Genomic DNA, 22,974 nt, shown 5'->3' with positions numbered 1-22,974 from the left:
ACAGAGTTATTTCTATTTCACATGTAAAAGTCTAGGCTAGCAAATACACACATCCTCGACTTTCCAATCAAAGAATACTATAGTATGTTAATCCTTCTGTGAGTCCCCCCCACTTTCTTTGGAGAAAATATGTCCCTCCTCCCTGAGAATGATTCCTCCAACTTTGCATTGAATGCCAGCTGTTTGCTTTAATTCCAGTACTTATGATATATAATTCTCATAAATTTCCAGCACATAATATTTACATCATTTCCATCTGTGAAAATGTTGCCTTGCATGTATTTGCTTTTATTTTTCTTCACTTTTTTGCAATGTTTCCTCAGAGGCAGCAACACAGCTTTCCATTTTGTCACTTCAACCTACTGAAAGATGGTTTTTGAGCCAATAAGTCAATTAAAGCACTTTTTATTTAACTTCTCAAAATATGTCATAGCTGCAAATGTAAAGAGAATTATTTCATAAGTAATGCATTTCATTTCTCCATACCGTATGATAGTTTTGATATCTCCTTTTGTCTTAATTTACCACTTCTCTTGGCTTCCAAACACCTCTTTTGATTTCCTTCCTGCAGTTCAATATGTCTGTACATAGTCTCTTCCAGAGACTGTTGTACTTTCTTAGCACTTCATTACTGACTTACTTTTATCCTCACCTGGTACAACATCTCTAGTTAATTCCATCTTTTTTTAACTGCCATATATAAAATGATAACTTTCATATTTCCATTCCAAAATCATATGCCCATCTCAAACATATCTCAAATATTAATACATATCTAAGTGACTGTACCCATTTGGATGTCAAATAGGTAGTTGTAAATTTCACTGTGTCTAAAATATGATTTAGACATGTAGGAAGATTTCACTTCCTACAATTTATCCTATTCTGAATCCCTATCTTGATATATGTCTCTACAATTCATTAAGCTGGTACAAATAATAAATCTCTCCTAACTACAAACTTACCATGGGCTATTAACTCCATCTTGTAAATATGGCAAATATCCACACTTTGTCTTTAATGTCACTATCTTTCCATTATTTAATACCAGTCTTCTTTTCACATACTTGAAACTCTTAATTGGCATCATTCCTTCCAATCTCTCCTCACCCAACCTCCAAACAGAGATCAAAATTTATCCATGTACCACTGTCTAAGTAAGATCTGTAAAACACAGATTTTTTAGTTACCTTTACTTAACCCTTCAATGATTCTCTTACTTCTACAAGTTCATAATTCAAATAATTTCAAATTTGACATATATTTATATTTAATTCCATTTCTGTCTCTATACCACCTGTGGTTTGAAGCTGTTACTTTCTCCAGAAAAGGCCATATTCATTTAATCTATTCCTGTGGGTGCAGACCTGTTGTAAGTGGGAACTTTTGATTCGGTTACTTCAATTGAGATGCGACTCACATCATTTAAGGAGGGTCTTGGTCCTCTTGCTGGAGTCCATTATAAAAGGATAAAACACATAAAAAAGCTATGAGATGAAATTTGGTGAAGCACCCAGAGAAGCTGAGGGATGGAGTAATCAGCAGCTGAAAGCAATGAAACCCAGGAGAGTAGGACCAGCAGATGCCTTGTGCCTTCTCATGTGACAGAGGACCCAAGCTTGCCAATAGCTGGCCTTCAAAGTCCAGGTATTGACCTGATGATGCCTTAAGTTGGGACATTTTCATTGCATCAGAACTGTAAATTTGTAAGCTAACAAATTCTGATTGCAAAACCAACCTATTTCTGGTATATTGCATTTTGTCAGATTTACCAATCCAAACCAGATTTTGGTACTGAGAAGTGGGGAGCTGCTGTGATTGGCAAAAACCAAAAATGCTGAAATTCTTTATAAATAGATAAAGGGAAGTTTCTGGGAGAATTGTTAGGAGTTTGATAGAAAAAGCCTAGCTTGCTTTGAAGAGACTGTTGGTAGAAATATGGATGCTGAAGGTACCTCTAATGAGGCCTTAGACAGAAACGATGAATGTGTCACTGCAAACAGGAGGAAAGGTGACCCTTGTTTTAAAGTGGCGGAGAGTTTTGCAAAATTGAGTCCTGATATCAGATGGAAAGCAGAATTTGAAAAACTTGAGCTTGAATATTTAGCTGAAGAGATTTTTAATTGAACATGGAAAAATACAGCCTGGCTTCTCCTTGTAGCCTATAGTAAAATGTGAGAGGAAAGAGATAAGCTGAGAACTGAATTCTTAGGTACAAAGAAACACAAAACTAATGGCTTGGAAAATTCTGATTTTCTAGAGAGTAAGTACCCAGAGAATAGAGCACCATGTGAAGACTTAACTGGGCATTGGAACCAGTCAGCCATTTCAGTGTGTGTCAGGATTGGAAGTGTAGTTATACAGAAGGGATTTCTGAAAGTCCTATTATTTAATGGTGGCAACACCTGTGAGCTTGATGTAAAACTGACAGTTTTTGACAGGTCTGTATGAACAGAATCACTGATAGCCAGGACCAAAATGGACAGAAAAGGGGTAGAATGAGGTACAAAAAAATGCCTTCAAAGGTAGAACCATGGAATCTGAGGTCTGGAGTGAAGATTCCTTGGGCCAGGGGAGCAGACCTACACATGTACATGGAAGAGTTGAATTTGCCCCAGAGTTTGCAGAGGGTGGGCTTTCCACCCCATTGTTCAGGGAAAGTGCAGCTGCCCTAGGCTTCAGAGAGGGTAGAGCATATTCCCCAGGGATTGAGGAGAGTCTGGCCACAATCCCACTTTTCTGAGGCAGTTGAGCCAGTGCCCTGCATATGACACAGTGTCCAGATGCCACCCTGATGCTTGAGGAGGGTGGGGTCTAGAGTTTGGTTGCCTCACCAGTGCTTGAAGAGGGTGGAGCCAAGAGAATTGGCCACCTCTCCAATGCCTGGAGATCTTGGAGCCATTACCCAAGTGTTTGGAGACAGCAGGGCCAGTGCACAAGCTCTTGTAAAGTGTGGGACTGCTGCTTTATGAAGCCTGGAAGAGAAAACATCCTTCCATAGACAGATGCTAGTGGAAAGCTGATGAAGTATGCCCTGCAGCTTTGCAGACCTGTTTGGGTGCAGTGACCTCTGTTTTCTTTCCAATTTCTCCCTATGGAAATGAAAATATTCACTTCATGACTGTCCCTCCTTTGTTTTAAGTTTCACAGGTTCACAGTCAGAGGGGAATTTTTCCTCAAGACAGAACACACCTGTAACTGATTTTGATAAGATTTTGTACTTAATACTGTTACTGAAGTGATTAAAGCCTTGTGTGATGTGATGGAATGAATTGCTATGAAAATAGAATTAACCCTAACTACACTAACCACCTTGATTTGCTTGAACTTCCATTTTTTCCAGGGAACTATGAAGAAGAAAAGGAGGCCAACTGAGCTAAGTTGGAACACAAATGATCCTTTGCAATGGTAATGGAAGCCTCTCCCTCTGTGAAGAAGTAAAAATGTAGTCAAGGCTAGCTATAAAATGTCCAGATGGCTCCAACCTTGAACAAACTTCCTGTTCCTGCAGCTTGCTAAGTAACTGACTGTTGCCTGCCCAAGGATCCTCCGCTCTGGTTAACTCATACAGTCCTTCACTCCTACCTTCCCTTAAACAGCCATATAAGCTGCTTAACAGTCCAGCCTTTTGGGAAGAACCCCCATTTTTTGCTGTTCCACATGCATGCTGCTCTTTCTCAAAAAAAAAAGAAAAAAAAACCTACAGTATTATTTTAGCAGAAAATCCCTGTGGTGTTTTTCCTTTTGGAGTGTGGGAACTTAGTTTCTAGGTCTTTAGGGGCTTTAAGTTTAATATTTGCATGTGGAAAGAACATGTCTTTTTGGGATCCAGAGGGTAGAGTGTGGTAGTTAGAAGCTGTTATGTACTCCAGAAAAGTTCATGTTCTTCTAATTCATTCCTGTGGGTGCAGACCTATTATGGGTGGGACCTTTCAATTGAGATGTGATTCATATTATTCAGGGTGGGTTTTGATCCTGTTGCTGGAGTTCTTTATAAGAGGATAAATGCATACAGAAGCTAAGAGATGAAATTCAGAGAAGCACCCAGAGAAGCTGAGAGATGGAGCAGCCAGCAGCTGAAAGCAATGAAACCTGGGAGAGAAGAACTAGCAGATGCCACCATGTACCTCCCCATGTGACAGAGGAGCCCAAGCTCATAGATAGCTGGCCTTCAGGGTCTGGGTATTGTCCTGGTGATGCCTTCAGGTAGGACATTTTCATGGTCTAAGAACCATAAAATTATAAGCTAATAAATCCTGATTGTAATAGCCAATCAACTTCTGTTATATTGCATTTCATCAGCTTTACCGAACCAAAACAAAATCCCAGAAACATATCTAACATTTCTAAAATCTTAACCACCATGCCCTTTCCCCAATTTGTTGCAAACTGCTAATAAATCTAAATGTGCTTATTAAAATTGTCTATAAATATAAAGTAAATAAATAGTATATCTGAAGAGTGATGTTCTGGGTACAGGGAAAGAAAAATAGATACAGCAATGATTATGAATTCTGGAATATGAATCAGTGTTTATTTTGCTACCTTTGTTCAGTTTCTGGGTAGCTAAATTAAGTGAGCTCCAGGTAAGTGTGACCTGGTGATTTCCTTGGGCCACGTGGATCTGTTATAAAAGAGCCAGGGTAGGAAACTAGAAATTCTATATCATTGGGCTCACAGGTATCTCCAATAAACATTGTCTTCCCAGAACAGGGAACTGAGACAGAGATAGCAGTACCTAAAAAGAAGATTAAATAGGTATCATTATTTCCTGACAGCTTAATGTGCTGCATTTGGTATACAGATACTAGTTACAAACTAAGTTAATTTTTCTTGTAGATTATGTGGGCAGGAATAGGCAGGTTACTTCTTTTAACACAATAACGGAGACTAATGTTGTGGTGATTCAAAGCATAGACCCTGGAGGCAGAATGCCTGGGTTTAAATACAAGTTTCTGCTACTTACTATCTGTGTGACTTTGGGTGAATTATTAATAACTCTATTGCTCAATTTTGTAATATGTAAATTGTATATTATTATAGTGTGAGTGTTGTGAGAAGGATTAAATGAGCTAATACACAAAAAAGTATTTTGAAGAATGCCTGTCACACGACAAACAATAAATAATAGCCATTATTAATCAACAGTTGGGCTATATTTGAGTCACTAGACATTAGTATTTAATACTTTAATATCAAGAAATATACTCTTTGTTTTCTGATAAAAAGGTATAAGTGGAAAAAGAAACATCGAGCTCAAAGTTAACTCTAGATTTTTGCTTTCTAAAATGCATATCATTTCCTCCCTAGAATGGCAGCCCAGTCTGTTCCTATCTCCAAACATGTTAATAAATCCTGTAAAAAGACCAAGGAGTATAGCAATGTGAAGGTGAGAGAGAAATAAAATTACATCCAGTATCCAGAATGTAAACAATGGAAGGAAGTACTTCTTTGTTGTGCCATCCTATTTTGCTAATTGTGACGGTCTACCCTTGAAAAATAGGCATTAAAAAGGAAGGATAATCTTTAGGACCAATATTCAAATAAGCTTGGGGTCTGGGCCACCCATCATTTTATTGAAGGTGGCTTTCTATTAAAAATCCTTATTTCTTATCACAGAATTGAATCAATGAAACAATTGAACAAATTGAACACAATTGAATCAATGAACAAAACAAAAACAATTGAATCAATGAAACAATTGATGAACAAATCAAAAACAATTATGAAAAAATCAACTAAACAATTTATATAAAGTATTACTTGTAATGATCTTTCAAGGAAGTTCTAAACTTTGAGACTGAAAGAAATTTGCAGGATACAGAAATGAAATATGAGAAGCCAAATAGAGCAATGAAAGGAACAATGATTAAGAAGAAACAAAAGAGGAGCCAATTAGTCTTCTTCTATGCAAATGTCAGCTTGCTAGAGAAATTTCTGAAAGCTTTCAGCAAGGTGGTACATTCCACATGTTCTCTATATTGAGTCCTATCTTTGCTTTTTAAAACATTTTTTTCACTGTTTCCTTATGGCCAGCCCCCACCTCATTTCCAATTCCATTACTTGTGTGTCAACTGTTGATATCAGTGCACTGCCATAGGGTACAATAAATAATATGCTATAAATCTGGGTCAGCATCAATTGCTATATAAATCAGCTTAACTTGAAATAGGAAATAACAGCTGAAGAGGATTGTGTTTTCGTTTGGATTCCTAATCAGTCCCTTAATGCTGACATTGGCCCTATGAATAAAATATACTAAATGTGCTTGATTGTTTTCCTTGTTTTTGTTACAAATATCTTGAGGATTTATGACCTGTCTTATTCCAAGCATGTTTCCTTTCAGAAAATCAGCTTCCTTTGTGTAAAATAAGTGAATACAAAGAGATGAGCCTTTAAAACCCAACACAGCTCAAATATTCTATGATTGTCAGAATACTTACAGGGCTAGCCTAAATTCATTTTCTACTGGGAAAATTAAGTTTGACACAGAGAGACAAAAAAAAAAGTTCATTGCAACATTTATCAGAATCTGTTTGGGATATGCCTTCTGTGTTCATAGAAGAAATTTTTGTCTCCTATTGGAAAGATGTGGTTCCTTAGGAAAATGCAAATCCTTTTTACCATTTGCTTTGAGACTGTTTAGATTATTTCATGATCACACAACAGATCTCTGGGCAGTAAACTCTGATATCCAAATCCCAAGAGTAAAGATGAGTGAGCAACTAAAAGCTTTACTCAGGAGTTGATTAAATGCAAAATGAAATGATGGAATGTGTTTTTCTACATCTTGAGAGTGCCCCAAAGAAATTTATCTTGGCTTTCAAAATAGTAGACTATTAAATAAAAAATTGGGTTCTAATATTTGTTATCTAATATTATAAGATAATAGGAGAGAAAACCAAAAATTTATCTAGCTAACCAGGGAGAGATAACAAGATCCTGGCACCCACCATGTCTAAAGACAACCAATTGTGAAGGAAGCTAATGTCTCTGATATGTGCTATGGTATATTTTTGACTGTGGCCAAACTGATTTCTGTTAATCCAAGGCCAGAACAGGTCTGAAAGTCTTCATTCAGCCAATATATATATATATATATATATATATATATATATATATATATATATATATATATATATATATATATATTGTACATATTGGACCAGGCACTATCCTAAGTACAAAGTAGAAGAGTTGGATAATGTTAGCAGAGCATGAATGATTTTGTCAGGTACAGAATAGTGAATGAAAGAAGGGAGAAAAAAACCCTAAGTAACTACATGAAGAAAAGAAACTGTGAGTCATGCTTGGAGATGTGAAAATGAAATTTAGAGAGAATATGTTGCCTATTAAATACAATATGGCTGCAAAGATATATTTGTTTTAAAATAAGATGGCCTTGAATTCCACTTCAAGGGTCATGAACTTTATTCTATGATTGGGAAGATATATATCACTAGGTGTTTTAGTTGTCTTTTAGTGCCAAACTCCATTTAACTGGCTTAAAAAATGGCAATTTATTGTTGATATAACTTAAAAATCTGAACATAGTTCAGTTAACAGAGAATCCAACTATACAAAAAAAATTAACTTCAAGAACTTATCTTTTATCAACTCTTAGTATTGTTTCCTCTTTGATGATTTAATTCTCAGGCAGACTCTCCTCTTCTTGACAAACAGAGCTACAAATGGTTTTGCTTTAACCTACCCAGAGGATTGAACTTAGCAGAAAGTAGCTCTCCTTTTCCAGTACTTCCAGCAAAATCCCACAGTTGGCTCACTAGCTTAGTTGAGTATCCTTCAGGAACCAATAACTATGACTCTTGGTTATAGCAGTTGATACTTGTCCAAACCCAGAGTCCGTGCAGAGACAGAGCTCTATTGAGAATGGGAGAGGTGTGGGCGACCCCTAGGAAAACAGATTCTATTAGCAAGGAAGTTGGGGATACATATTGTCCCATAGTTTGTCAGTAATAGGGTGATTGTGAATGAATTACATATATATAAAATAAAAAAAAAATGATTGTGGAAACTCAAGAAGAATCAGATATGTTCCCTTTTGGAAGAGCAATTAGTGTGAGTTTATTATTTTCAGGAAAGTGGAAGCATTACCTCTGAAGTGACATCAGGTTGGAAGAGAAACCTGGAATTTGAAAGCTTTCTGTGAAGCACAATCTAACACAGGCTGCCTGTTTGCTAACAGCATAATAATGAATATTTATACTAATTTCACGGATATCTCAGAAGGGGAAAGATACAGATTGTTATCCACACTAAAGAGATGTTGTAGTTCTTGAAGCCCTAATGACAAGGACACTGTAGATTCTGGATACTCAAATACATGATTTATTCAGGTAATGAAGAATGAAAGCACAATACAGAGCAAAACTTAAAGGTAAAAGCAATGGTTACAATATCAGATAATTCTTTAATCAATTGCAATATAATATATATAGCACTAATAATTTAACAAGCAGTATTTATTTAATCATCATTTTAGTTTTATGATAGAGTATATCTCCGTTTAGATAAGAGAACTTCTAAACTTGATAATTATAAACCTTGTAGCAGAAAAGGTAGTAAAAAAGAAGATAACCAAAATATGCCTAAAAAATAATATCCACATATACACATAAATCCATGGGACTCTGAGCCCATAGTTTTCAAGAAAATGCAAATAATATGAAATAAGTGTATATTTACTTCCTGGAAGAAAAATGAAATCAATTCAATAAGAAGGGTCATTGTTGTAAAGGCAGGTCACACTAGTTGCACTTTGTTAGAATTGGTGTTGCCTAGACCCCAAAACTTGAGACTTAGAAACCATCTTGGATACCCACTCAAAACACTTAGGGGTTGGAGAAGAGCAGTAAAGCTGGCAGGTGCATTTGAATTATGCTCTGTCCAATACTGTATAATAATCAAGGCATGGGGATAATAAAGGAAGATGCATAGAACCTAGCTCCTAAAATCCATCCCTCTGCCATTTCATCCCCATCCACCCAAACAAAAACTCCTTCCCAAATCTCCCATTTGGAACCCTGAATACAGCTAAGGAATCAGCCCCTGAAAGAGTAATTTGAATCCCACCATTTTCCTGAGGGCTGCCTTCACATCTGTGTTCCTCAGGCTATAGATCAGGGGTCATGCAAGGGAATCACTACAGTATACAGCACCGTGCCCACTTTATCAGTTTCCAGACTGTAGTCAAACTGGGCCTGCAATAAATGAAAAGGATTATTCCATGGAAGATGACGATGACCGTGAGGTGGGAGGCACAGGTGGAAAAGGCTTTGTGCCTTCCCTCTCTAGAGCACATGCTCAGGATTTTGATGATAATAAACAAATAGGAGGTGAAGATTAACATGATGGTGATGATCTCATTGAAAGTGGTCACAATGTACACCACGAGTTCATTCATTGGCATATCAGAGAACGCAAGAGATAAGAGAGGGGATAAATTGTGGAAGAAGTGGTTGACCACATTTGCTCTATAGGATGGGAACTCAAGAGCTAAATATGTGAATCAGAGAACATACTGCTCCACAGAGATAGCAGGCACATACTAGTCCCACGCAGAGCTTCTGTGACATGATAACCATGTAGAGCAGTGGGTACCAGATGGCCACAAAGCAGTCATATGCCATCATGGCCAACAGAGTGACCTCAGTGATTAAAAAAGCACAAAATAAATAGAATTGTACCATGCAGCTCAGGAAGGAAATAGCTTTGTCTTTGCTTAAGATATCGGCCAGCATCTTAGGCACAATAATGGGGGAGTAGCAGAAATCTACAAAGGACAAGTAACTAAGTGAAAAGTACATGGGGTATGAAGCTAAGAGCTGACCCAGATCACTGTGATCATGCCCAGGTTGCCCATCACTGTGACTCCATAGATGAGAAGGAACACCAGGGAGAGGAAGATGTTCAGCTCAGGGAGGTCTGATAATCCCAGGAAGATGAACTCTGACACAGTGCTGCAGTTTCCCTTCTCCATTTGCCACTATATTTCAGATTCAGGAAAACACATAATTTTTTTCCCTATTTCCTAGGAAAAGACTAATGGAGAAAAGAAGATTTCATATTAACTTCAGGTAAGTGATGCATTGATATAAAACACTGTTTTTATGAGTCATAAGAAAAACACATTTTTTAAAAATTATTTCAAACATGAAATACCTCAGTGGAGCCCACTGATCAAAAATAATTTTAGCAGCAAAAAAAAAAAAAAAAGCCTTATGAGTTTCTCTACACTTATCACCATAATAGAATTGTGTTTTTCTATTATATTAGGTGGTTTGCTGGGCTTCAAAATAGATTTGATGACATGCTTTACTGATACATGGAAATTAACACTTGTTCCCTGATAAACTTAATAAGCTCTGAAGAATCAGGGCTACTCCTATTATGATACTATATATAATATACACTTTTTGTTAATCCATTCTATCTGTAACATGACTTTACCTAGCTGAGGGTCTCTGCAATCTTATAGTTGGGAAGTGTGAAATCCTAGACTGCAGAAGTACATACCTGACTTCAAATGTGTGTGCAATGAGAACTGTGTGAAGACTAGAAATCACACAACCTGGTATTTTCACCATATCCTGGACTAAGCTTAAAGAAATGGGAAAAAAGAGTGATCCTGAAGTCATGTTTTCTCTACTTCCTAATCAAAAATATGTGAGTTATTTGCCTGCCCCAGAGCTAAAAGAGGAAAATAAACTTGGAATATTCTCTTCCAAATATTCTAGGTCAATTACAGGAAACACAGTAATGGTAAATGCAATAGAAAGTTCAAAAGAATATATTTCCTTTTACGAGGAGAGATAGTTCACATGCCCCTGAGTCCCCATGACCAGCTCATGGGCACATTAATTCAATCTTCAGAATTAAGGTGATATTTAGGAAGCATCTTCATGGTTATTTTTACTTGATTCCATGAAGAAAATTGGTTTGAAAGAAGGGAAAAAGGGGCAGGAAGAGGGAAAGAATAATGAAAAGATTTACCATTTTGTTTGGTCTGAATTCTTTCTCACACTAATAGAGGTTATGCAATTTTTGGTTTTAAGATGAAATTGTCCCAAGTTCCTGTCCATCATCTTTTAATGCCAATAGAAGTATTTTATGCCATAAATGCAACAGAATATGGGCTCTATTAAAAGTTCTCCAATTTGAAGGGCTTAATGAGACATACTTTTTAGAATAATTTTTGCTCAGAGAATATATTCATTTCTATTTTCAAGTAATTTGAGTCTAGTTCTAGCAACCACCCTGATGGACAGACATTTCCCCTCTGGTCCTGAAGATACCAAGATGTGTACAGAAGAGAGTCATAATTAAGCTCCTGGGAACTGGGCACCTTAAATTCCCAAAATAATTATTATTTTCTGTGGAATAAAAAAATAAAAAAATTAAATATAAAACTAACTCTGTAGAGGGTACAAGATGCAAACAGTTAATCTCTATGGCGTATCATCAGGATTTTTTAAAAAATTCAGAACTTAGAAATAGACCTCTCTCATAATCCTGATAGGCATCAAGTACCTGTACAGGAATATCTAAAATTTCAAAAGTAAAATTGATAGTTAACTTTACTTTCTCAATAATTCTAAAACTTAATTCTGAAATCTAATTCTAAAGATGTGAAAGTGTAGTAATTATTAAATCAAGCAACTTGGATGGTAACATAACCAAATCATCATGTAAGACATTCCAATATCACTGAACTTCATGAGTTCTAGAAAGAAGATGAAAGAACTGTTTATATCTGTCCTATACAAACTAATTAAAAGTGAAAGCATCTAATGTAACTTCTGTAATTACAACAAATTTCAACATAATAAAGATATGCATATATATTGTGATATAAATAAAATATATCCATTTTAATGTCATTAAATCAAGATTTTAAACAGAAGCTTAGCATTTTGTCAGCATTCCTCTTTTTGGTCAAGGAAGTCAGACATCAAAGTCGTAACTGATTAATGTTTTTCAAAATGGAATATCTATCAAACTGCTTTATTCTACAGGTGAGTAAATGGAAGCCCAAGGAAGTGGTGACTTTCCCAATGACACTAAGATATTAGATAATCAACTTACCACTACAACTCAGACCTCCCAACTCCCAGACATGTACCTATCTCTCTATGCCAGTCTCATTATGGAGTGAGATAGTAACATTTTCATTTTTCAAACAGCACATTTTCCAATGCTTCATTTTGCTAATTCATTTGACTAGTTATAAGGAAATCTTTAGAAAATATAACTAAGGAAATAAATCCAATGAAAAGTGTTTAGTGTTGCAGAGAGGTTCTAAAGAGCTGTGTCAACATGAAACATAGGGGAATGGAATTTAAATAAATGTTGCCATACAGGATTAAGTATGATAAAAGTATTAAACTTTGACAATGTTACATAGCTTTTCTAGACTGCTCTATCTTCTCTCCCTTTAAGGTATGTAGAATAGGCATTCTGTACATGTATAACTTGATAAGAAGCTGTATGATATCTTAAATTGTCACCACACTAAAAAAAGTTACAATAAAGGAGTTTTTAATACCGAAAGAATGGTGAGATTTCTCAAATTGGTTCCCGGATAAGGCTGTCAGATAAAATATAGGACACACAATTGAATTTTGATTTTACTTTTCATTAGATTAATTTCCCTTTTTACATATTCTAAAGGTTTTCTTATAACTAGTCAAATGAACTAGCAAAATGAAGCACTGGAAAATGTGCTCTTTGAAAAATGAAAATTTTGCTATTTCACTCTATAATGAGATGCATAGAGAGAAGGGTACATGTCTGGGAGTTGGGGGGTCTGAGTTACAGTGGTAGGTTGATATCTAATATCTTAATGCAATTGGCAAAGCCATCACTTCCTTGTGTTTCCATTTACTCATCTGTAGAAAAGATAATGATTTTTTTGTAGGTATATCCCAAATACTACCTGGGGCATACTCATATCGCAAAATGATTTCATTATTTGTCTGAAGTTCAAAGTAAACTGGGTGTAAATTATATTTTTATTTGCTAAACCCAGCAACCTTGTGCCCAGAATTCAGAATTTCAAGAGTCACCAACTCAAAAGCCAGGGACCTTCCTGGTTTTAATGCTGTGAATTTCATATACCAAGAATCCCCTTAGTCAAATTCCCCAGAATGAAGATCTCCTACTAGACTATCACTTTTGATAAGGTCATTTCTGGTTCTGCAACCCAACAAATATGTTCCACATGTTCCAATACTAAAGGCCTGAGGTCCCATGCAAAGATGAGGCCTCTCAATTTTACTATCTGTGCAGATATCCAAGAATTTAAGGACAAATCAGAAGGCTATTTTCTCCCAACAAGCCTCACTATTATAAAATTCTTTTAGTGCCCTAATTCTGAGTTTCTCAACCTCAGCACTATTGGAATGGAAAACAGTCTGTTGTGGGGAGCTGTCCTTGCATTGTACCAAGTTTAGCAACATCCCTGGCCTGTACTCACTAGAGGCCAGTAGCTGCACCCCATTCAGTCATGGTGATGAAAAAAAAAGTCTCCAGAAAATATCAAATAACCCCTTGAGTAGGGGGTGCTCATAATCACCCCTAGTTGGAAAGACTCCCTGATTTCCTTGATTCTGGTCTATTTTAATGCCTCTATTGTCTGAATTCAGCTTACAATTAATATACAGATTTAATATCGTGGTTTCCTTTTTCCCAAATTATGTCCAGTATATGGTTTAACAAAAAAGTATTATCTTTGAATACATCTAATATGGTTTCTGACATACTCTTCATTATAATTTTTCCCATTTATTTTTCTTTTTGAGTTAACATTTTTTTCAATATTTAAAAATCTTACTTAGAACAGTTACTATTTATTTATTTTCTCCAGAAGACTCTTTTCATTCATTTCATATGATTTTTTTTTTAATTCCTTCCTATTCTCCCTTGTGAAATTCTTTCAAAATTTCACCAAAGCAGGGAAATATATCACTGAAATCTCTCAGGTCAAGTCTGTTCTATTTCTCCCACTCCCAGGAAACAATTGTTCAGGACACTGCCTTTGAGGTGCTAAGCTAAGCCAAGTCCTCTATAAAAGCTTGGTATAAAGAGTCTACTTCCTGTTCCCCAAGTATCCAGATATACCATGTCTGCAGTAGCTGGAAATTTCCCCAAAATAATTTTTCCCTTGAAGAACTGCTTGTATTAAAGGCATCTTGTAGATATATTACATGTGAAAGAATATCCATACTTTCTCATAATCTGTACATAAAAGGCAGCCGATCTCCTAGTTCTCAAGAGCATGTTTGGCTAGACGCTGAAACTCTTATATCAACTTCCACTCTTGTGGCACCAGGACCCTACAGAAAATCTGTTGCCTTACTCTCCAAGATCTCAAAGCAGGTAATTCATATTAACTACTATTTTCTGCTATAATACCAGATTCTTGTAATCCCTGAAGGCAAACAACAGCAGTTTTAGAAACATTTTAGATGAAACATAGCTAAAGGTTTAAAACATTCTCCCTGTGCTCCATCATCTTCCCAAAGTCTCCAAAAATGTTTGTGTGTTCAGGAATCATAACAGGAATTATATTTTTAATTTACTCAACAGTATTTCCTAAGCATCTTCCATGATCTTGGCCTCTTCAAGGCATAACCACACCCTTGTTGACACAAAACACACATTAATCAGGTTCCTCTGCTACTCAGTTATCTTCTGCCAAGGGTATTAAGTGCAACACATCTCTTCTCTACACTGAAGGTAGAATGACAAATGCTGACAATGTGATTTCTCAGTGTCCCTAGCAGAAGCTACATCTGGTCTAGAACTTGCATTATTAAGGTTTATAATGTCATTGCCAACACCTCAAATCCCTGATAAATTTAGACATTGTCTCCTATTCACAACATTATCCAATCTTTGCTTCCAATGTGTCATATAGTTTTCCCTAAGTCATCTAGAATTCCACATTCCCTTCTCATCCCATGTTTCCACCAAGTTCTTGATTCTGCCTTCTTCTTGCCATTGATATATACTTCAAACATATTTTAATTATTTCATACTTATACTATTCTATACCCTCCTATTGGTCTTCCTGCCTACAGACTTTTCCTCTTATATCTGCCCATCACACTGTTAATAAATAACTTTATAAAATAAACCAACTTACCTTTATATATTTGTCTGAATATGCATTAATACCTCTAGAAGGATATGCTGGGAATGTTTTATATAACTGGGAGAAAAGGAGAGTGAATACTCCTGTGAAGGTGTTACTTATTCCAAAAACAATTAAATTAAATAAACATAAACTAAATTAAAATAAATAAGTGAAAGCTATCATAAGCAAATCATTCCCCAGCTTGTAAATATGAGTGACACCCTTTCACATAGGTATATGTCCAAGTTCTTAAAAAAGACATTCAAGTCCTTCTTTATTAACCTTCTTTCTCTCAACTTTTCTGTAAAAATTTTTGGTTCATAAATATCAAGATACATATATATATATATGATTTTATCTTGTTAGGGCTGATATGAAAAATAATACCCTAGTTGGCTTAAACAACAGGGATTCATTTTCTGTTAGTGTGGTGAATTGAATTGTGTTCCTCAGTTTGGCCACGTCCTTGGTCTGAAAATTGCAAATAAGATCTCTCCAATATGATACTTCAATAAAGGTGTGGACCAACTGATTCATGTTGGGCTTTAACACATATTACTAAAGTCCTATACAGACAGAAAGAAATTCAGATGCAAAGAGAGAAAGCCATGCGGAAGAGTCAGGAGCTGGAGGTTAATAGAAACTGGAAGAGAAAGGAGAAAATACTGTTATGAGCATTATATTTGTCAGAAAAGCTAGGGCCCCATATTGGCTAGCAGTCAGCCCCAGAAGTCCACAGTTTTTCAGGAGAAAGCATCACTTTACTGGTGCATTGATTTTGAACTTCTCCTAGCCTACACTTTGAGCCAATAGATCCTGTTGTTTAAGCCAAGCCACTGTATGCTATGCTTTAGCAGCTAGAAAACTGAAATGCATGATATTGAAGGGTATAAGTCCAAGAGTAAGACATCAATAGGCCATGCCTTCTCCTGGAGTTCTAGTGATGACAATTCTCCATCACATGCAGATAACACTTTCTGGCTTCTTCTGGTTTATTCTGACTTCTTTTGTCTGAATTTCTCCCATTTCTATTGCTTCCAGTCATAGGGATTAAGGCTCACCTTTACAATGTTTGGTCACACCCAAATAAAATCTTTGAAAATGCTATTCATAAATGAGTCCACATCCTGACATACCTGAACATATTCAAAGATACTATTTCAAAATGCATACACACCTACAAAAATGCAGATTAAGACTTGCACATGTGTTTTGTGGGGTACATAATTCAATGCCCAATTCTACATAGCTGCACATTTGTGCAATGTCTCATCAACCTGCTTTATTTCATCCATGAAAATCTACTGAGATGTGAACCATTGCAGGAAACTTTTTTTTAACTCCTCCAGACCAAGTTCATCTTATTTGATAGTTATGATTTCTGTTCATCATCCATTCTTTATTTCTTTCTCTCACCACAGCGTGTTGTACTTATCTGTGTATTCATTTCTGTGGCTTTATATCCAACTAGAGTGTGGGTTCTTGGTGATCACTATTTATCTTTCACCTATATATTCTCTTCACCTATTTCTGTGTCTATGCAAGAGTGTATGTTATTATTATTGAATCAGAACTCTCAGACTTATTTTCATCATCTGAAACATTTGAGATAACAACGGTGCTCTTCATTCTGTGAGCAAGAACATTTGCATTGTTCAATTCCTTGTATTAATTACTGCACCCAGACCTGGGTCTCCAGTCATATGCTACCTTCTAGTCTTCTGATCTGTCTTCCTTCCTACACTAACCCTCTGTCTTTGTTGTAAAATGCAAGTAATAATGAATTAAAATGCATTCGTGCCTTGAGTGGGCTATAAATGTTCAATTTAAAATGTATAATAAAATCTTGACTCAATAGTTCTTTTTTGCCCTGACAGTTCTGAATCCCTACCATATTTCATTGCTTTTAAGATGTGTTTTGATCCATAATGACATTTCTGAGATAGGATCTATTTTACCCTCACACTTGGACACACTGTCCCTACCTGTCTAATTAGGATATTCATGGATGTGCTGAGGAATAATTTGAGAATGAATTGAGATTTATTCTTTCTGATTTTGTGTCTTTCAGAGTAAATGCTATTGTTGACATTGTGACCTCAATGTTTAGGTGGATTTGTCTAAATCACAGCTAGTGAGAGAGGCAAAATTTGTCATAGTTTTGTTGTTGTTCTGTCTTTTGTATATTCCTCAGCTAAATACCTCTTATTGAACCAAAGTATCAAAGTAAACAAATAAGAAAAAATTGATTGTTATTAAAGGCATATCTCAGAGATACTGTGGGTTCAGTTCCAGTCCACTGCCATAATGCCATCACAATTAAGAGAATCACACAGAATTTTTGGCTTCCGAGAGTATACAAAGTTATGCTTACACTACATTGTAGTCTAATAAGTGTGCAATAGCATTTTGTCTAAAAAAGGCACACGCCTTAATTAAAATGTGACACAGAGACATTAATTGAGAAAATACTGTTGGAAAAAAGAACAGATTGACTTGCTCAAGGCAAGGTTATCACAAACCTTCAATTTGTGAAAAACATGATATTTGCAAAGCACAAGATGAGGTATGCCTGTATTGACTTGAGTAGTTATAAGTGTGTTTGTATCTAAGTCTATAACGTAGTGAACTACTACTTATTTCTACATTGGTAAACATAGTTTTGATTTTAATACAAATGGCATTAAAGTATTTCCAAGAATTGAACAACTGGATGGATTTGAACAAAATTTCAGAACATGGATTATTTTAACCCTGTAGTCTGTTTGCTTAGTCCTTAAACAGGTTTTGCAGTGAAACATTTACATCAGATTTTGAATTCTGAGCATCACTTTTTTGATGGTTATTGATTTTGTTTTCAAAAGTGAGTTTTAGTCTGAAATGAACAAGTGCTCATATGATTGATTTAATTGATCCTGGGAAGTGAATAACAAATAAAAGGAACTCTTATGAAAAAAAAAAAATGCAAGGAAATCTCCAATGTGTTCCCATTCGGGTTGAGGTTTAATCTTTTTTCTAGTTTGTAAATGTCCTCCTTCCACTGATGATTATTGTACCAAGCCAGAGGCACATTTCAGTTCTGTCCAGGTAACAATAACACAATTGCTAGTAGAAGAGAGATGGTATTCCTTATTGTTTTTCATTATACCAATATATTCCATGGTTACCATATAGAAAATTTTGTACTTTGACTGTTAAATGGCACTATAATATCTTGTATCTTTATTTTAGAAAATAAGGTAGGGGTAGTGTTTTATGTTCAAGGTTCTAGTGGAAAGGTATAATACCAAGAACATACTTTATAGTTGAATAAAGATATTATACATTTTAAGGGATATATCACAAACCCACAGAAAAGGAAATAAGTATCAATAAATAGGGTTGTGAAAATTACTATACAGCTTCGGAAGAGGAGTTAGAAAATTACTTTGTAAGCAATCATTCATTCAGCTAACATACAAAATCACATAAAAACCAATCGGTTTAAGACAAGAAGATTTGTTTTCTTAGAAAAGCATACAAATTCAAGATAAAATGGAGAATATGGTGAGACTTATGTTTACTGCTTTTATTCCTTAAACTTCAAAATATTAATATAAATACACAAAAAATAAACTATACCATAAGAAGCTTAACTAATATAGAACATGAAATGACAAATACAAAATTGTCATAATTTTCAAATATATTCCTTATTAGTTATGTTCTTACTATATAAAATATCTTGCAAATATTATGGAAACATTAATACCAAGTGGAAATATAGGAAAGTGTGTGAACAGAAATCTCACAGAAAATATTTTAAAATATTTTTGAAAATGAAATGCTACCATTTATCACATTTCTCTCTTATTTTGTTTTCTGTTTTTAATTTCCAGATTGACACATAAGTGATCAATTGTCTTGGATAAAATCAGCATTAGAATGTTTTCTGAAGCCCTGTTTTATCCCAAATAAATTTTTACAGTGTAAATGTGTCTTTACTTTTGTGTGTGAGTCATGCACTCTGCACATTACACTTGATTTGATTGCAGATGCAAAATGCAAAAGTAAAGTTAAAAGTGGCAGGTACATCTTTATGGTTCAGCCATGTATTCCTCTAACTTACCCCCTTCCTAAATTCTGAATCATCCATTTACATTCTACAAGATCACCAAATGCCAAAAGAACATTCTATTGATGATTAAAATATCTTTTGAAAAAAGTTTCCCAGTAAAGCTTCATCTTTGTTACTCTGGCTAAAAATAACCAAGATAAACAAAAGGCTATTATTTTATAGAAATTATGGGAAAAATGTTAGACTTGCTATCTGATATGGAACCATGGAAATTCACATACCTTAATGGGTGACCACCAATAACATCACCCCCCACCGCCACACCATCTCATCTGGTTTTCAAATGCTGCAAAGTATCAATCGTACCTTTGATTAATATAATGAAATAAAATCTGAAGGGTCTTGATGCTTACATAAGTGTTCAGTTCTAGAGAGATTTATTCCCTCTAGGGCAGATGACAAGAGGAAAAAAAAATCTCTTCCATGTGTTTTAGATCACAAGTCCCTTAGAAGTTGTGTTTATTGTCTCTTGTCTCATTTCCAAGTCTTCCTTTCCAATCTTTGGGCTGTGATGTTCCTTCTGCAACTCTATCCAATGCATTCCCCAGACATTCTTGCTAGCTGTCTTCCTGTTAGTTTCTGCTAAGTGGAGGAACTGGAGGTGGAGGGGGAAGGAAGGAGAATGGGAGGATTGGGAAGATGTAGAGAGGAGAGGAGAAAGGACTTCCTTCTTGTTTTCTCAATTACTGTTTGTGTGAATCCAGCAGAAATAGATTCTTTGCACTGGCTAACAGTGTCTTATCATTTCACCACTCTCTTCATAGGTTGAAGCAGCAGACTTTGGTCTGGATAAGACCCTACTGTTACATGCCACTATAGGTCTGAGCATGCTGAGGCCTGATCTGTACACAGAGGCTCAGACCCCTGAGGGCAACACCCCTTCCTCAAGACTTAGCAGCTGAGTGCAGAGCTTCCTCCAAGCTCTGAGATTCTGGTAACAATTCCTTTTCCCAACTGTCTCCAAATATCAAGTATAATAACTGTTTTCTGAGTCTAATAATCATTAAATTAATACATTGTGTATTTCAGCCTTCCAACACCTAAAATTACATGTATTAAATCCCTCTGGGGATTTGTTTTACTGAGTGGACCCTAAATGATATAATACTCATGACAATGTGGGACTATTTTAAGTCAATTCCCAATTCCTGAAAGTCAACATAGTGCTCTAAGTTCTTATATTAAGAGTGCTATGGATACCATTTATTCACCAGTGTTTATTCATTCATCCATTTTAAAAAAAAAGAAAAAGGAAGGGAAATGGAAATATGCCAACGATAGTCAAAGAGAAAAAGGTAAATAACCTTAGGCCTTAAAGACAGTGAGCTGTCATATGTCTAATATGTTGTCAAAATTTAATTTCAATATAATGCTGTGAAGTAGGCAGTATTATCCAATATTTTAGTCAGGAAACCAAGGATAGGAGAGTTCAAATTACTCACCAAATGAAAAATTATGATCAAAACATGAACCCATGTTTTCATGAACTCAAACTCATGGACTCATTATTGGTAGATGGAGAGAATCTTCTTATAAAAAATGAAATGTAATGTAGAAACTCACATGAAACACAACGGAAGTACAGTTAAAGCCTCAATCAGTGCATCTTAATTGTGACTGAGTGGAGCGGTGGGGTTTAGGCTTGTTGAGAAAGGGGATAGACAGGCCAGCTCAGAGAACAAAGACATGCAAAGAACATGAGCAGAGACTAAGAAGTCCACTTACAAGCCACAGGAATAATTTGATCCACTATAGTTAGATATTAGAGTAACTATGAAGACAAGAAGGAAAATATAAATTGAGAAAAATTAGAAATGCTACTACTGATAATAATGATTATACAAACAGTTGCAAATATATAGCTTGTGGAAAATAAGAATGTAATTTTCAAAAGAATCATAGTTTCCATACCAGATACAGAAACCAAGTCTAATTCTCCTGAGTTATTCATTAGATTTATGAAGGTTTTACAGCAAACTAAATGCCTGTGTGTTAGCAGTGCTATTGCCCATATCCAGTTAAAACAAAACAGATTGAAGAAAAGCAAAATATGGGATTAACACTTCGAAATATTCTCAGTCCTACATTTGGAACTTGAAAATGCACAAAATATGCAAAACAAAAGGACTCATTCATAATGACCTTGCAACTGACTGCTCTCTCCATTCTAACACTGCAACCCACTTACTCACCCCTCCACCACCCTCCACTTTGGAAACTTGGGTCCTGTTAAAAGAAACATTTTCTAAGAAGATATCTTGGAACCCAAATTTTCCTGAGTGCTGCTTTCATGTCCTTATTCCTGAGGCTATAGATCAGGGGGTTCAGCATGGGAATCACTACAAAATAGAACACTGTGACCACTTTATCATTTTCCAGACTGTAGTCAGAAATGGGCCTGCAATAAAGGAAAAGGATTGTTCCATCGAAGACAATGATGGCTGTGGGGTGGGAGGCACAGGTGGAAAAGGCTTTGTGCCTTCTCTCTGCATAGCACATCCTCAGGATGGTGACGAGGATAAACAAATAGGAGGTGAGGATGATCATGATGGTGATGATCTCATTGAAACTGGTCACAGTGTACACCACCAGTTCATTCATAGACACATCAGAGCAGGCAAGAGATAACAAAGGGGGCAAATCATGGAAGGAGTAGTTAACCACATTTGATCTGTAGGATGAGATCTCAAGAGCTATACATATGTGAATTAGAGAACACACTGTTGCACAGAGATAGCAGACAGAAACGAGTCCCAAGCAGAGCTTCTGGGACATGATAACCATGTGGAGCAGAGGGCAGCAGATGGCCACAGAGTGGTCATAGGCCATCACAGCCAGCAGGATGACCTCAGTGATCACACACATGCCAAACAAATAGAACTGAACCATGCAACCCAGGAAGGAAATGGCTTTGTCTTTGCTTATGTTATTGGTCAGCATCTTAGGCACAATGATGGTGGAGTAGCAGAAATCCACAAAGGACAAGTGGGTAAGGGAAAAGTACATGAGGGTGTGGAGCTGAGAGCTGACCCGGATCACTGTGATCATGCCCAGGTTGCCCATCACTGTGACTCCATAGAGGAGAAGGAACACCAGGGAGAGGAAGACGCTCAGCTCAGGGAGGTCTGATAATCCCAGGAGGATGAACTCTGACACAGTGCTGCAGTTTCCCTCCTCCATGTCCCCACTTTATTTGGACTTGAAAAAAAGGAAAAAATTAAAACTAAAAGGCATTGCCCATTATAGGATCCAAAATTCAGTTTTTGCTCTCTCCTACAAACAGACATGAGAATAATTAGGAGAGTTGATTTTGACAACAAATAAATAGGACATTGCTGTTGTGAAATTTAGGAGGAATTCAGAAATAGTAGAATACAGATGTACAAGGCTCACAGTTTACTTCACAGATCACACAACATTATGAAGAAACATTAACAACTACAGAAACCTCCAATATTCTTTTACCTCACCTTCACAGTTTAGTGACTGACATTGAATAAATAGAAAGAAGTTAAAGTATTATTTAATTTGTTTTATTTCTCCATGGTTTCAAATCCATTTCTCCCCAAAGTCCTTCAGTCGATTATATAAACCTGGAATCCTAGAAAATAATATTTATAATATATAGTAACTTTCTCTGAGTTTTCCATTGAAGTGATAGAAAATATACTTAGATAAGATCACTAAACCACAACTTTTC

At 35.9% G+C, this 22,974-nt stretch overlaps 1 protein-coding gene and 1 pseudogene across 1 annotated transcript; both read right to left on the bottom strand.

Annotated features, from left to right (window-relative positions):
- Positions 1-9,054: 9,054 nt before the first annotated feature.
- Positions 9,055-10,000, bottom strand: LOC119536690 (annotated as a pseudogene).
- Positions 10,001-21,503: 11,503 nt separating this feature from the next.
- Positions 21,504-22,454, bottom strand: LOC119536688 (olfactory receptor 5L2-like). Its single transcript, XM_037839504.1, has one exon. It carries the CDS (start codon positions 22,452-22,454, stop codon positions 21,504-21,506), a length of 951 nt encoding a protein of 316 aa, XP_037695432.1.
- Between the last annotated feature and the right edge of the window lie 520 nt (positions 22,455-22,974).

This window comes from Choloepus didactylus, chromosome 6 (genome assembly GCF_015220235.1).
Source record: "Choloepus didactylus isolate mChoDid1 chromosome 6, mChoDid1.pri, whole genome shotgun sequence".
Taxonomy (NCBI): Eukaryota; Metazoa; Chordata; class Mammalia; order Pilosa; family Megalonychidae; genus Choloepus; species Choloepus didactylus.
Note: the sequence above shows the minus strand (reverse complement) of the source record. Positions and strands in the feature narration are given on the sequence as shown.